This window comes from Bos mutus, chromosome 9 (genome assembly GCF_027580195.1).
Source record: "Bos mutus isolate GX-2022 chromosome 9, NWIPB_WYAK_1.1, whole genome shotgun sequence".
Classification (NCBI taxonomy): Eukaryota; Metazoa; Chordata; class Mammalia; order Artiodactyla; family Bovidae; genus Bos; species Bos mutus.
The window spans coordinates 11,158,959-11,176,168 of NC_091625.1; the positions used below are offsets into that span (position 1 = coordinate 11,158,959).

Here is a 17,210-nt window from a genome sequence, read left to right on the forward strand (position 1 = left end):
AACATCCTTTGCAAGAAAAAAAGAAAAAAAGAGGACTAGAAAATATTAGGCACACAGCTAGATGCTCCAAATATGCCTTCTAATTTAACATCCCTCTTCTATTTTGAGGTGAATATCTTTACTCCTCTTCCTAGGAAGAAACAGAGATCCAAAGAGGATAATGGATTTGCCAAGATCATGAAATTACTGATAGAGTCAGAATTCAAACTCATATATCTTTCCCTCCCAAATATATGCTGGTCTAAGGGAAATAAGGCTAATTTTTTTAAATGAAGAAAAGATGCTGATTAGAGTGTTTTCATCAATTGCTTAGTTAGAGGAAAGGGGAAATCTGGCTAGGCAGTAGCAGTTACAAAAAAAGGACTGAAAATTTTAGAACTATGTGTTTATTTCAGCGACATCCTCATAACCAACATGACTACCAAAAAGCCAGGCCAAATGTTAAGTTGTGCAAATAAAAATAATGATTACAGAGCAAGCGTCAGGCCCTGTTCTTGGTTCTTTCTGTGTGTTCTTGATACCGCTATTCAGGAAGGCTAGTGAAAAACCGAAGAAGGCAATGGCACCCCACTCCAGTACTCTTGCCTGGAAAATCCCATGGACGGAGGAGCCTGGTAGGCCTCAGTCCATGGGGTCGCTAAGAGTCGGACAAGACTCAGTGACTTCACTTTCACTTTTCACTTTCATGCATTGGAGAAGGAAACGGCAACCCACTCCAGTGTTCTTGCCTGGAGAATCCCAGGAACAGGGGAGCCTCGTGGGCTGCTGTCTATGGGGTCGCACAGAGTCGGACACGACTGACGTGACTTAGCAGCAGCAGCAGCAGCAGTGAAAAACCACCAGAATGTCCCAAGGCAGGTGACAAAAATGACCATATTTTGAAATCATGCTACAAGATTGTTGGTTGAATAAACTGGGAAGGGTTACTGTGGAGAAAATGGAAGATGATAAGATGGGCATCTCAAGGAACAGAGAGATTTTCAGGTAGAAGGGAAATTTAGATATATGGATAAAATTAAGAGGTAGCAAAACTTCCATTACTGAGATTATGCAAATGAATGTGTCCAGATAGAAACAATACCCCCCTTCATTCAATGGGAGATCAACTAATTAAACTCCTAAATTTTTTAAACTGGAATATTTTAGGGCTTTTAAGCACTTATAAATGTCATCATCCTTATCTTCTTTATTAACAAAGTTAGACTTGGAGGGAAAATTAAAAAAAAAACAAAACTAGATCCCTTCCAGAACTATAAAAAGAATTGGACGGGAGAGAAACATCAAATTTTTCCAACACCATTGCTAAGAGAAATTGTTGTTCAATTTGCACTCTTCTCTATATTAATTTTTTAAATAAATATATTGACAAAATTCAGTCTCAAGTATTGAAAGCCAGTAACATCAACAGTTTTGAAAGGATTGTCTCTTTTTGCCTTTATCAGCAAGGGGACCTCATCCTTAATGCTTATCATTGGGCCAAGCATTGAGCAGAAGCTTCTCACAGTAGGCTGTGGTGGAGTGGTTTTCTTATCTGGGATCGGTGATTCTTGAGAAGTACCTACAGAGGCTAAGAAGTGAATGCATGATGATAGCGAGCATCATTAGAGGAATTAGAGAAGATAATCCATTTGCCAACAGCAGAGAAGTGCAGTTATGTGATAAGATGGACTATCCAGAGGCCAAAATGACAAAGTAAAGATTCGCCGTGGTGTGGTGCCTCTGGACGGGGATTTCAGATACATTGCACAGCAGGAAAGCAGAGGGTGGGTCAAGGAAGACTGGAAGACCCAGAAAACCCAGGCTGGTGTGTGTGTGTGGAGGGTGGAGGGGGCGAGGTGGATCAAAATTATCTTTAAAAAACACATCGTTGTGGCTATGAACACTTGATCAGTACATGAGAAAGATACTGTGGAGGGGAGGAAATGCATGCCGAGGCTGTTTCGTCCTGTTCAGAACACCAAGGGTGTTCTGATAATACTAATGATCCACGAAGAACATGGGGAGCGGGGATGATGACGATTAAGGCAAACCGTGGAGACACAGGGCTGGCGAGGATGGCAGAGACTAGGGAGCGGGAGAGGCAGGATGAGTCACGGGCCGAGGTACCTGGGCTGGAGCGCGGCAGTGTTCACGCCGGCCAGGGGCGGGGGTAGGGGGCGCGCGGGCCCGGGCCCGGGAGTGGGCGGGTGGGCGCCGTGGGCGGAGCGGCTCGGGGCCGAGCGGCTGGCGGCAGTGTCTGCGAGCTCAGCAGCATCACCGGAGCCGAGCCGCGGAGACTCCGCCTAAGTGCCACCCAAACTCTCCTCCCGCACCGCGGACGCACGGAGGCGGTCGAGCCGGAGCATCCTAGCCGAGCCCCGAGCATCCTCGGCCCCGTGCGCTCCCGCCCCCGCCCGGGAAGGCTGGGCTGCGGGAGGCGGCCGGGCGCCCGCGCCTCGCCAGGGCCACCAAAACAAAGGCGGCCGCCTCCGGGGCTGGGTGCAGGCGGAGGACCATGACAGCCCGGGCTCGCGCGCTGCCCAGTCCAGCCGCCGGGAGGGCGCCGCGGTGAGCCGAGCAGGGACGCGGCCGCCGCCGGGCGTGGATCCGAAGGTGCGCTCGCGCCGAACCCAGGCCATCGAGGAGGGGCGGGCCAGGCCGCGAAGATGTCCTCGGCCGTGGGGCCCCGGGGTCCCCGCCCGCCCACCGTGCCTCCCCCGATGCCCGAGCTGCCCGACCTGAGCCACCTGACCGAGGAGGAGAGGAACATCATCCTGGCGGTGATGGACCGGCAGAAGGAGGAAGAGGAGAAGGAAGAAGCCATGCTCAAGTAAGCCAGCCGGCCGGGCCCGCCGAGCCTCCCTCCCGCGGGCCGTTCCCCGCTGCCGCCCGGTCCTCCCGGCTGGGGGTGGGGGCGGGGCTGGCCGGGTGCTGGGTGCGGGCGGAGGCGCCTGCCTGGGGGCCTGGGGCCCCAGAGGCCGGTGCAAGGAGGCGGGTGGGGGGGGGTGCAGGACAGGTGTCAGACGAGGATGCGCTGAGCCCTGAGCCGAGGAACCTGGGGAGACGATGGCTGGGGACCGAGGTGCAGGAGAGGACTGGGTGTGCGGGGGCCACCCGGGGGTGGGACGTGTGGAAGCTCAGAAGAGCAGATGCCGCCCGAGTGGAAGGAAGGGGCCCCGGAGCCGGAGCAGAGGAGGGGCAGGCGCTAAACAGGCAGGAAGGCGAGGTGGGAAGAGCTGCCAGAATAGCTCTTCTTGCCTTGGAGTTGTTGAGCAGGTTGGGGTTACCCCAGCCAAGGGTGCCAGCATTGATGCAAGAAAGATGCTTATTTTGAGTGTTCATTTTGCTACTCATTCATCTCGCAGCCCGAGGTTGGGTCTTTTTTTTTTTTTTTTTTTAGGCAGTTGCCATCTTTGGTAACCTGCCTCCCCAGCTTCTCTTTAACCTTTGATTCAGGGTCTGCTACACAGAAGACCTGTGTGAAGACATTTTCTTCCCTACATATGATGCCATTGGCAATGCAAAGTTTTTTAACAATGGGAGAAGCTGATGGGCACCCTGGCCTGAATAAAATACAGGTTCCTCCTTACTGGTTTTCAAGGGAGCACCAGGGCCTGCTCCTTCCTGGTGCAAGCCTTACAATAGAGGACTGAATCTTTGCACACATCAGCCCTTCTTTAAATCCCATCAACCAACCCTGCAAGGGACCTCTGTCCAGTGCCCCTTTTAGCTGGGTTTGGGGAGGGGACGGACTGGTGGCTGGCGATGTAGGCATGGGTGACCCTGTCCTGCCACCTGCCTTAGTCTCAGGCCAACCCGCCCTGGGGTGCTGGCCTTCCTGCACCTGCTTCCCATCACTGATGATGAGTGGAGTTGGAGGGGACTTCCCCTAAAGGGGTCTCCCAGTATCGGGCAAAGTTTTCAACTTGGCAGTGAGGGGCTTCAGAGCCCCGATGGAGACGAGCTCCTTGGAGCCCCAAGTTAAGGCCAGAAGGTGTGTCCGGGGGCAGAAGATTTGTGTGAAGAGCCAAAAGGGAGCCTGTTGCATCTGGAGTTAGTGAACAGAGAAGGAGGGATGGCAAAAGGGTGATACCCACTAGAGCTCAGGGCAGCCAGGGCCTCTCCCCGACCCACCCTCCGGAAGGCCTCCAAAAGAGAAGATGCTGCCATAGGAGGGGGGATTTCCTCCTTCTGCCTGGGTGCAGCGGACGCTGGCAGGAGAGAGCTGGAGGGAGCTGTGTCCCTGACCTGTTGGGTCTCCACCAGCCTGGCTGCAGCCCATATGGGGGAGGGGGGCTTTGAGGACAGCTATTGGGGCCGATCATAGCACACAGGGAGAAACCCAGTCATCCCTGCCCTTTTATGGTAGACTCCGAGAGGAGCCATTAACTTGGAAGGCCAGAGTTGGCCTGGTTCTATGAAGAGCAGCAGGTTTCTAAATTCCCTGTCCCTTCTTATCCAAAACAAAAAACAAAGACTTTAAGCCTCCCGGCTTGAGGGAGGCAGAACCTCCTTAATCTGCTGTCTGTCCCTGGCGCTGCAGGCTTCCCCTCTTCTGAGACTGGAAGTAATGGATGGTGTCTGCTGGTGCTACTGTCTGTCTGTCTGGTTGTCAGTCCGTCTGTCCTCCCCGGCCGCCACCCCTGCCACCTGTCCCAGACATCTCTCCTGCCGGTCAGGACGCACCGTTTGGCTCCCATTTCTTTTGGTGTTCGCTGCACACAGCAGGTGGACGGAGGCCTCCAGCCGCTGTGGAAAACATGGGAGGCTGCCTGACAGGGTCCGACCGGGAAGGGAGGTGCAGGGCACGCGGGTGGGCGTCACGCCTCTTCATTGGCTGTTTCAGGGCTGGCAAGGAGTGAGGGATTCTAGTGGGGAGGGTGCATCCTGGTAGTGATCAGATCCTACCGGCTTCTATGGACAAATAAAAATGAAAGATGCTGTCCAACTGCTCACGTGGAAAGCATCGTTCCCGCTGCTGTGCCCGAAACTGCTCTCCCGCACACAGCGCTTCTTTATTGCAGATTCACAAAACGTGATAGGGTGTGATGCTGTCACACCACAGCCTCTGTAACCCGGGGCCTGAGCACTAACTCTGTCAATCAGCCTAATGTCTTGGCCTTCCTTGCCCTGGCAGATTGGGCATGCTTTGGAATCCCAGTTTGCTGCGATGTAAGTCTGCGCTGTTATCAGCTCATTGGTGGAACAGAGCTGTACTTTTTTTCTAGAGGGCACTTTATGTCTTAAAAATAGGATCCTTAGGGGGTATTCAGATGACACACCTATGTGGGAATGTAATGATACACAGTCATGGGTGGTAGCCCTTTCTAAACTTTGCATAAAGATAGATTGGAAAAAAGCAGGAGGCTTTTCACAAGGTTTTGAAACAGTTGTTAAATCAGAGACAAGTTTTTGTGATAATGCGTGGTCATCATAGCACATACCTAAGAAATTGCTCTCACAACAGGTCTTACAAAGCTAAGCTCCTGGTAACAGAGCATTTAGACTTGAAATTCACTTTAGTCATTACTGTAGAGTCATCCCCTTGGGCTCCTTACCTACTGTGTGTACTCGCTGTTCACAATTTGTAAAATCAGGTATCAGCAGAGAGAAGAGAGAAAACTGATGGGTGAACATGCCAAAGAAATGTTATACAATATCAATTACAATATATTCATGCAGTTTCATCAGTCTTGATTTTATATTACTGCTTGAATTTTGTCTTGATAATGTCTTTAAATTTTTATAAATAGAAAAGAATAATGAAGCTAGTTTCACCTTAAGATTTCAGAACAGGAATTCTTTGAAATTTGTAAGTAATTTGTCATACAAATAATTTGTTTTGTTGGCAAGGTGCACTACTTTTAGACACCATTGCCATATAGTAATTACTAGATATAATTTACTCCTGCAAATAATTTCTAATGGTTTGATTTATTTCCCTGCAAATAGAAGGTCTTTCTTAATCTTAGGATTTCGAGGTGTGTTGGTGTGGGTATGACTATGTGTTCCAGAAGTTTTTTTGGAACCTAACTTCCTCAATGAATACTCCTTGAGGTAACTGTCACCAGACACCAAGAGCCAATATATTACATGGGTTGAAAACTGTGTTATCCTGGGACCTAAATCAAAGAAGATCTCATTAGATCTAAAATCTTATTCCCTTTTTATAAAAGCTTCATAGAGAAAAGAGCTACAGAGTAGTGAGACAAGAGAAAAAAAATATAGAAGCAGAAAATGAAAGTGATTGCTAGAGGCAGGGAATTGAGAATCGTGTCAGAATATTTAATAGAACTACTAACATTTATTGAGCATTTACCTCATATTGGCCATTATCCTAAGTGGTTATTGAAACAAATGCCAAAGAGCTGAACTGTGTTCAAGTTCAATATGTGTGTATTTGGATTTTCCCAAAGAGCTTGTGTAGAAGGTAATCATGTCATCCACAGATCCTTGTCCTGCCCTTAGAGGTTTCCTGTGGTACCTTGAACCGCCTCACAAAACATAGCCCAACCAGGTCCAGACCTTTTATGCTAAGTCCGAGCACAGTTCCCACATGCCACTCTGCCCTTCTACCGAGAAGAAGAAACCTGCGTTTCATCCACCTCTTCTTTAAGTTGGTGCCTGTTCTTCTTTCAGTGTCAGAGAAGGAGTTTGGCAGAAGGTTAGGCTGATTCAGAGGATGAGCTGCTGATTATAGGAGAACCAGGAGCTTCACCCACACTCTTAATAGGGTCTCCCAGTGGAGTGAGGGCAAGGGAATTATCTCCAATTTGAAGGTTATAAAAAGCATAGTGGAAAGTCCATTAAAGTTGGATCAAACATTTGGGGGTTCAAGTTTTAGTTCTGCCACTTACATTGTATAAATGTGGGCAAGAAAATTCATTTGGGATTCTAGGAGGTTCTGTCTTTCTTACGAATCCTGCAATTCATGGTGTGAATTGATTTATAAAGGATATTGAGTCTGGACTTCTCCATCTCTCTTAACAGGGAACCTTGCACCCACTAACTCTTCAAACCTCCGTAACGCCTACTTCCTTTGTGAGAGGAGAGACAAAGGAGGGGGTAGAACCCTTGTACCTTCAGCTTTTTTTTCCTCCTTTTTCTCCTCCAACCAATTATAATAGTGTGACTCAAAATTCATCCAGCAGTCTCAATTGGCAACTGGGAAATGAAGGAATGGTAGCAGAGGGCTTCTGGAGTGGAGTGAGGGCAGAGTCCCCAAGAAGGCAGATATCATCTTTTCATGGACATTTGCATAGATTTTTGTATATTATACCCCAGAATACTCTCTCATGTTGCTGAGGCAGGGGTGCATAAGGGGAAAAGTAAATATTAATTTGAGAATGCTGCTAATGCATTCACAGGCCCAAGGTGCTCTGTTAAGTAGAAAAGTCTGGGGGATAAAATGTACCCTTTCACCCAGAGTCTAGTCTCATTCACACCCCTAATTGGATAGGGTTAAATTTAGGGAAGATTGTTCTTGAATTATTGTAGTTTTCTGATTCAACAAAAATCTATCTTAGTAAATATACATACCTAGTACTAGGTCCCAAAATGCTCCTGGAGAAAATTCAGAAAAAGAGAAGCCTTAAAAAATGAAAATGAGGCATTATCAAAGAGAAGAGAGGGTAAGAAACATAACACTTAGTTCACATTTTTGCCAACCTGTCTTGCTTCTCTGGGCTTCCCTGGTGGCTCAGACGGTAAAGCGTCTGCCTGCGATGCGGGAGACCCGGGTTCAATTCCTGGGTCGGGAAGATCCCCTGGAGAAGGAAATGGCAATCCACTCTAGCACTCTTGCCTGGAAAATCCCATGGACGGAGGAGCCTGATAGACTACAGTCCATGGGCTCCCAAAGAGTCGGACTCGACTGAGCGACTTCACTTTCACTTCACTTGCTTCTCCTTTACCTCTGAGTATTCTGTCTTAACCAGAAGCAAGGGGCACCACTGCTGAAGTAAATAGATTCCTAAATCTGCAGTAGAATGTGGAAACCAGTGTGGACTGCAGGCACCCCTGCTGACTTGAATAGAAACACAGCATCTTGTGAGTGTTACTTGCTCAACTGGTCAGATGAGAAGAAAGGTTTGAGTTCAACCTATGCAGAAAGAGTCAGCTTCCTGCAAAGATATCAAATAGCAAAGTCTGCAATAATATTATTGCCCTCTAACATCTGTAATATGCTGGTGAGATTACTGTACTATGGATTGTAAAGCCTGTTGTATGGCATTTCATTCATCTTTATGGACTGTTTTATATTTTTAAGCAGCTTTCTACATATTGTTCTATGATAGGAGCTGGATATTTTAGAACTTGTCCTGGGAGTTGAATTAAGTTGGCCTGAGGCATATGACGATGAAAGTAATAGAACCCAGAACCCACATACATGGACTCCATATCTTTAGTGTTCTTAAAAGTCTTTTCAAAACTGCATCAAGCTATGGATATCAGGGTTAGTTTCCCTCTTCTGTCGGGGAAGGAACTTAACATTTGGTCATTTGGCTGCATACATTACATATTTTACTCTGCCCTACGCTCATCTCCTGAGAGGGCTATTCTGTGAGTATTCTATTATTACTAGTTTCTGTTAGTGAAATTCCCAGAACTAACTTGGTTCCTTCCTTGCCTTTTAATATTTGATCCTGGATCCAGAAAATAAACCTAAAAGGAGCAAAAAGATGTCATGTGAACAGTGGCATTTTCCAGCCTTTTCTGAGGACCCCAGTCACACTCCAGGCTCTGGATTTGGCCCACCCCATGTACATCTGGGTTCTCTAATCTGGCTCATTTGCTCACAGAATTCTCGAATCCCTTTGCACTTTCCCACAGTGAGGTTCTCTCTTCTCTCTACTATTGTGATAAATTTTATGTGTTAGGTAGGTTATTTCTAACAAGATATCATGTGATAATAAATTCACCAAATAAGACCATTTTGTCTGGTGTTAGGGTTGGGTCAGGCATTGGGCTGTTGGGTAGAGTAAAGAGAAAATCTTTTGCTTTAGCCAGATGTTGACTATTTCCTACCACTTAAAAACTGCCATGGCCAGAAAGGAAGGTGAGCATGAGAGAGTGTGACAGAGCAGTGGACTACATTCAACTCAACATTGTCATATTCCATAGGTGTAAACATAGATAAGTTAACTCATCTGTGCCCTGATTTCTTCCTGTGTAAAGTCAAATTGCTAATTTCTGCCTTTCTAACTTATGAGGCTTTAACATGATGGTACAGGCATCCTTAAACTTCCAATTGCTATACCAAGAAAGGTGGCATTATTAACTTTACTCTGTAAAACTACAGAAGATTCCCAGGAGCACCTTTTCCTGTGATGGCTGCAGCTACTAGAGGTCCTGCTGAGATTGGTCCTTGTGGAAGAATCCATCCATTGTATTGTGCTAGCTGGGTGGTGTGACCAGGGCTGCAGCCTCCAGGGTGCAAATTTGGCAAAGAGATCGAAGGTAAAATGAGTCCAGGGTTTGACCTGAGGTTATTTTTACCTTCCTTCCAGTCTTCTTTCTTTCTCATTAAATAGCTCATAAATGTCTTTGCAGGAAAAGCAATGTGGGCAAAATGATAAAGTTTGAAATGACTAAAAGGCAACCCTAATTCAAAAATGAGAAGAGAAATTAGCTTAGGGTCATTCCATCATCTTTTGCTAGAAAAAAATTGGAGAAACAGACTGATGATTTTAGTGTCACAAGATTTAATTAATTATTCACTGTGAATTAGAATATGGGGCCATTTACTTGCCAAGCAGAAGTTCCTGTTTCATGTCAGTTAAGTGCCGGGTACAGAATAGATTTAAATATGGTATGTGTTGAAGAATTTTTTAAGATTCTGTGGTGGATGTCTTGGGTTTTCTGTATTTATTTTCTTATGCTTTTACATCAGGCTTATGTACATTTATTATGATCTAAGTAAGTGTTCTTTGGATTATGAGAGGGGAATATATTGCAGAATTGACATTAACTTTTAAAAATTTGTTTTGGTGAAGTACAATGTTGTGTTAGTTTTTGTTGTAGAGCAAAGGGATATATTTATATTTATATCAGTAACACCAGTTATTTTTATATGTATTATTTTTTATATTCTTTTCCATTATGTTTCATTACAAGATATTGTATAGTTCCCTGTGCTGTACAGTAGGACCTTGTTGTCCGTCCATACTGTAGATAATCCTGTATATAGTAGTTTGCATATGCTAATCCCAAATTCCTAATCCATCCCTTTCTCCCCCGACCCCTGGCAACCACAAATCTGTTCTCTGTGTCTGTGAGAGTGTTTGCGTCTTGTAGATATGTTCATTTGTGTTGGATTTCAGATTCCACATATGAGTGATACCATATGGTATTTCTCTTTCTCTTCCTGATTTATTTCACTTAGTCTGATAAACTCTAGGCCCATCCATGTTGCTGCAAATGGCATTATTTCATTCTTCTTTATGGCTAAGTGATATTCCACTGTGTATATGTACCACAACTTCTTTATCCGTTCCTCCGTCAATGGACATTTAGGTTGCTTCTGTGTTCTGGGTATTGTGAATAATGCTGTAGTGAATATTCAGATGCATATATCTTTTCAAATTATAGTTTTCTCTGGGTATTTGTGGGGCTTCTCTTGTGGCTCAGTGGTAAAGAATCAGCTTGCAGTTCAGGAGAAGCAGATTCAATCCCTGGGTGGGGAGAGTCCCTGAAGAAGAAAATGATGACCCACTCCAGTATTGGTGCCAGGAAGATCCCACAGACATAAAACCCTGGCAGGCTACAGTCCATGGATCACAAAGAGTTGCACACGACTGAACTGAGCACATGTGCACTAGATATGTGCCCAGGAGTGAGGTTCCTGGATCATATGGTAATTCTATGTTTAGTTTTTTTGAGAAATCTCCATACTGTTCTCTAGAGTGGCTGCACCAATTTACACTGCCACCAACAGTGTAGGAGGGTTCCATTTTTTCTCCACATCTTCTCCAGCATTTATCATTTTTAGACCTCTTCATGATGCCCATTCTGACCAGTGCTAGGAGATAACCTCATTGTAGTCTTGATTTGCATTTCTCTGATAATTAGTGATACTGAGCATCTTTCCACGTGCCTATTGGACAGTCACATGTTTTCTTTGGAGAAATGTCTATTTAGGTCTGCAGAATTAGCTTTAGATATTCTCTAATCTGTTGCTAACTTGTGAAAACTTTTCATACACATAAACATTTATTTAACCGTAGAATAAAATATTAAAAAGGAAAGTAGTTATGTGTTGGCTTGCCCATGACAGTATCTGCTGATGCCAATTTCTTCCTTAATTAGAGCTCGTACCTCTTTCTCGCAATTTTGAATTTCAGTCTGAATGATAACTTAAATTATCTCCCTCTTTATAGATTGTTCTTTCCCTGAACCAAATTATTCATCAGAAAGTCAAGTAATTAACGGTCATAAAATATAGAAGTTAGTAATTATCAATAAGTAACACAGCAAGATGTAGACGTAGAATCTTGAAAATCGTTGTTTGGTAAATGGAAAAGCATTTGCTGAGAATCAGGTATTATCTTTTATGGATTCTCAGTGAAATGCTACATTTAATGGCAAAGGTGAATTTAAAAGTTCAAAAGACTTTTCAAATAACAGTAACTAGAATGCAACTATATGCAGGACTCTCTCTATGAAGATTTTTCTTTGGGACTTGCAAAGGAGCAGCCTATGGTTTAGAGAAGATATTTAACTAGATTTTAGGAAGAAATATACTGATAATTCCTCTGTATTATATATAGTAAAACAAGATAATTTTATAGAATGTAATTTCATGAAATTTGAAAGCAAATGCTTAATTAGATATTAAAGAACCATAATGAACCAAACATATATGTGTATCTAGTATAAAGTATAACACTTAGCTGATGATTTCCATATTATTTAGTACCATATTTTCTGTATTTCCCACAATTATGCCAGATAATTATCCTCTATTTTTGTACAACAGCACTCAGTTGTGCAACTCTTTGCGACCCCATGGACTATACAGTCCATGATATTCTCCAGGCCAGAATACTGGAGAGGGTAGCCTTTCCCTTCTCCAGGGGATCTTCCCAACCCAGGGATTGAACCCCAGTCTCCCTCATTGCAGGCAGATTCTTTACCAGCTAAGCCACAAGGGAAGCCCAATTATCCTCTGGGAGATGCCATTGTATTCAGATAAAGAGGAGATGTGAATTGAAAACCAATTAAGGTATCTATGCTGTCTTGTAAGTGTCTTAACTGCTTAGCTTTTTTCCATAGACTTTGATTCATGATCTGCATATTCACAAATGAGGACTAGTGTGGTAGTGGTTTTTGATGGGGTTTTCTGTCTGTATTTGCTAAACTTTATGTAGTCTAGTCGGAGAAGGCAATGGCACCCCACTCCAGTACTCTTGCCTGGAAAATCCCATGGGCGGAGGAGCCTGGTGGGCTGCAGTCCATGGAGTCACAGAGTCGGACACAACTGAGCGACTTCACTTTCACTTTTCACTTTCATGCATTGGAGAAGGAAATGGCAACCCACTCCAGTGTTCTTGCCTGAGAATCCCAGGGACAGAGGAGCCTGGTAGGAGGCCATCTATGGGGTTGCACAGAGTCAGACACGACTGAAGTGACTTAGCAGCAGCTTAGCAGCAGCATGTAGTCTATTAAATTAGTTCTAACTTATGTTCCTGTACCCAAAGCATTCTTGATGGATATTTGAGAAGTGTTCTTAATTTCAAGCATATCAAGTTATTTATTTATTTATTTTTTTAATATAAGTTATTTTAAAGTTGTAAGTGATGAGTACACAAGGGTCATGTGACACATTTTTCTTGTTTAAATATAGTTCTTAACACACAAGGAGGAGCTCTTTGTTCTGTTTTCAACTTATGGGGTTTATATTTTAGAAAAAATAGATGGTATACGAAATAGCTAAGGAATTCCTAAATCCATGTATCAGGTCTTTTTAAGTATGGAGTGGTATCCCAGGTATCTCAGACAGTGAAGAATCTGCCTGCAGTGCAGGAGACCTGGGTTTGACCACTGGGTTGGGAAGATCACACGGAGAAGGGCATGGCAACCCACTCCTGTATTCTTGCCTGAGAATTCCATGGGCAGAGGAGCCTGGCAGGATTCCTTTGGGGTCGCACAAAGACGGACTTAACTAAGCGACTCACACACTCACAGGGATCCACATTCAGAAGTTTTATCCAGGTCAGAAAGATTAGTTAGTGTCTTAGTATAAAGAGATGAAAACAAAAGTAAAGTAACCCGATGGCTTTCTTTTTATTTTTCACCCAGTGTAGCAGATTTATCTGCCTTAGCTGTCTCTGTCTTGTAATATATTGAAGCTTAAGTCTTCTTTGCTAACCCTTTTTTTTTCTTCAGAAAAACATGATATATTTTACATCCTGTTATCTGAAATATAGGACTATAGGTATCAGCTGGCTAGTATACTTTAGATATTAAATTTTTGGTAAGAGTAAAAATTATAAAGAGATTCTGTTTTGATATTCTTCACGATAGTCATGACAATTGTCACAAAATGTGATTTGGAGAAATAAAATAACATAAAATCTTCCTGTCTTTAGGCTGAATACTTCAATGTACAGACTCTCTGTTCCCTAGGCCAAAAATAGTGACCTAATATATAGCAGCCTGAAGTAAAATCTTGATACCTGTCTTAAAAAGATTGTACCATCTGAGTATTGTTCCAGACATAAGTATTAGAAAGGGATTTCATGGTATTTGGAGCTTCAAAGGTCTGAGCTATAATATTCACTGTATGATAGATAATCAGTCAGGTGACTTTCCAGTCCTGCCTTCTAGAAAGACAGCAAAGTGGAAGATTCCTGGAGGCACAGGTGCAATTTTAAAAAGTCAAAGTCCTAATGGATAAACAACAAGGTCCTACTATACAGCACAGGCAGCTACATTCAACACCCTGTGATAAATCATAATGGAAAAGAGTATGAAAAATAATGTGCGTATATGTATAACTGAATCACATTTCTGTACAGTAGAAATTAACACAACACTGTAAATCAGCTATACTTCAATAGATATTTTTTTTTAAGTTAAAAAAGAAAAACATGGTCCTGACCATTGGGGTCAGATATGGTAAGGTACTACACATCTTAGAAAACATGACATATGTACTTTGGAGAAGGCTAATTAGGTAGCAAGACAAATTGTGCAAAATGAGTGGTGGTTATAAGAGCTGGAGGACTTTTGGAAGCTTCCTCTTGCCCTTCCTTCTATAATTCCATTTACTTCTGATTTGCCTTCTTCTGTGTGGTTTCTGGTCATGAACTCAGTCACCCTTATGTGTTAATGATCTCAAGTCTATATTACAACACTGAAATTATCTACCAAATCCTGAATTCACATACCTTGCAGCTGCTGCTGCTGCTAAGTCGCTTCAGTCGTATCCGACTCTGTGCGACCCCATAGACGGCAGCCCACGAGGTTCCGCCGTCCCTGGGATTCTCCAGGCAAGAACACTGGAGTGGGTTGCCATTTCCTTCTCCAATGCATGAAAGTGAAAAGTGAAAGTGAAGTCTCTCAGTCGTGTCCGACTCTTAGCGACCCCATGGACTGCAGCCCACCAGGCTCCTCCGTCCGTGGGATTTTCCAGGAAAGAGTACTGGAGTGGGGTGCCATTGCCTTCTCTATCACATACCTTACCACTTGCTAAATTGTCTCCACCTGGATGCCCCATGGGTGCTTCAAACTGAGTGTTATCCTTCATCCATTTCTTGATTTTCTGCATCAGCCCTACAAACACTTGTATGAGTCTTGTCTGTGTGGGTAGATCACCATTGCAACCCCTTACTCACTGTGTTGTCAAATCCTTCAGGTACGATCATCTGACTGTGTACACTGTCACCTCAGCATCAGCCCTGAGAGCAAGGTCGTTCTCAGCTATGTCTGTCACATAAGCACAGAGCTTGCCATGGGATAGGTACCTGATTTCTAAACTGTGTGCATGAATGAATGAGCACATCCAGAGGATGTGGGGCAGAGGAGTCATCTAAGGCTGCTGGATAGATTCATAGGGTATGAGTAGGTGGCTGGAGTGGGAAGTTTATTCTAACTAGAAGAATTCTATCAGCATATTCTGAAAGCAAAAAAAATGAGCTGTGTATTTTGACTATTGAGAGAACCATGTTGGCCAGACTTTATGAGAAGAGCATACTGGTTGTTAGATATCACAATGTGAAATTGAAGTAAGATTTTCAGATGATATGTTGTACTCTTAATTTATCATTCATGGCTTTGTGAAGGACAGCATTCTGACAGTGTTTGAATGCCAGTGTCGGAGGATGTAAACAACACATTTTAAAAAGTAATCCTCTAGACAGACAAGCTTAATGGAAACATTTCCTTTGAATTCAAACATTAGTAACTTCAGTGAGCGTTTAAAGCATAATATGGATTCTCTGATTTGATACTTAGAATTAGATCAGATGCTTATGACTGTAAAGTATTGTACTTTTGTAAAGTATTATATTTTTAAATGTTTTCTGGTTAAGTCATCTTCTAAACTTTTTTTAAAATTTGAAATATAGTTGATTTATAATGTGTTGATTTCAGATGTAGAGCAAAGTGATTCAGTTATATGCACATACACACATATGTATTCTTTTTCAGATTCTTTTCCCTTATAGGTTATTATAAAATATTGGCTATAGTCCCTTGTGCTATGTAGTAGTCATTGTTGATGATCAGTTTTATATATATATTTATATAGTAGTGTGTATATGGTAATCCAATCTCCTAATTTATCTCTCCCCTCCTTTGCTCTTTGGTAACCATAATGTTGTTCTATGTCTGTGGGTCCATTTCTGTTTCTTAAATAATTTCATTTGGATTAATTTGTAGATTCCATGTATATTCCATGTAAGTGCTATCATTTAATATTTGTCTTTCTCTTTCTGGTTTACTTAAAATGATAATCTTGATAACCTCTAGGTCCATCTGTGTTGCTGCAAATGGCTTTATTTCATTCTTTTTTATGGCTGAGTAGTATTCCATTATATATGTGAACCACATCTTCTTTACCCATCCTCTTCCAAACTTAAACCCCTCGAAGACAAGTATCTGCTCTTACTCATTTTCATATTTCCATTGCCTAACCTGTGGCCCATAAACAGTGGGACCTCAGTAAGTGCTGCTTGAGCTGAGCTGCACGCACTTGTTCTTTGACACAACACAGACGGAGTTGAAATGTGAATGGGAGCTTAGAGGCTGCCTTGTCCAGGTCTGGCAAATATTCAGAATGCACAGACAACTTTCTGAAGCTAGAACAGTATTGCCGATAAATGTCAGATGCCTCAAAACCCTTCTGCATGGAGTATCCCAGGCCATCAACTGATGAGAGTTGCAATCAAGATAACACATTTTAGCCACTGAATATTTATTCCAGTTCCACTTTTAATACAAGAAAACTGAAGCCCAGAGGTTGTTTCAACTTTAATTAGTAATTGGCTAGAGAGTTAGGTATAAGACTTGGGGTTTTCTTTCTCCTGGTCCAGTGTTTTTTCTACTGTCACACTCTCTCCCCATGGTTTCATTTTAATGACCATCAAATTCAAATGATTATTTTTTTTCAAATTTGGTTTGTCTGCTCTATATGGTTATATCCTGTTATAGAAAACTCCAAGGAAACCTCTTATTTATTTTGATGATTTTGAATTTGGTTATATTTAATATTACTTATAATAAGTAGGTCATTTACAGGGATCAAGAAATACTTTATTTAAAGATTTCATTTTCAGTGGTATTTGTTACAGTTGAATTGAACTGAATTGAATAATTATTAACTGTGATCATTTTATTTTTAATTTTTAATACATCTTGAAAGCGACAATGTTTTCAGTATGCAGTAATTTATTCATGATTCCAAAGAGCTTTTCCTACCATGCATTTGAATTATATACAGATTAAATTCATGTTTTGTTTTATCAGTAGGAAAAACCAGTTGGTCTTTATTCATTCTGAGAACTTTCCTTGGTTCTCTCTCATCTGAAGGTTTGATTTCAGTTAGATGATTGGTCAGGTTTCCCAATTGGTCCTAGTGGTGGAGAATCTGCCCACCCATGTGGAACACTCAAGGGACACAAGTTCAATCCCTGGGTCGGGAAGATCCCCTGGAGAAGGAAATGGTAACCTGTTCCAGTATTCTTGCCTGGAAAATTCCATGGGCAGAGAAGCCTGGTGGGCTACAACCC

General features: G+C 43.0%; 1 protein-coding gene across 1 annotated transcript in view; it reads left to right on the forward strand.

Annotated features, from left to right (window-relative positions):
- Nucleotides 1-2,645: 2,645 nt before the first annotated feature.
- Nucleotides 2,646-17,210, forward strand: part of RIMS1 (regulating synaptic membrane exocytosis 1) — a 599,571-nt gene continuing 585,006 nt past the window's right edge. The window contains 1 exon segment of the mRNA XM_070376186.1: nucleotides 2,646-2,809. Within this exon segment, the coding sequence (XP_070232287.1) occupies nucleotides 2,646-2,809 (164 nt within the window).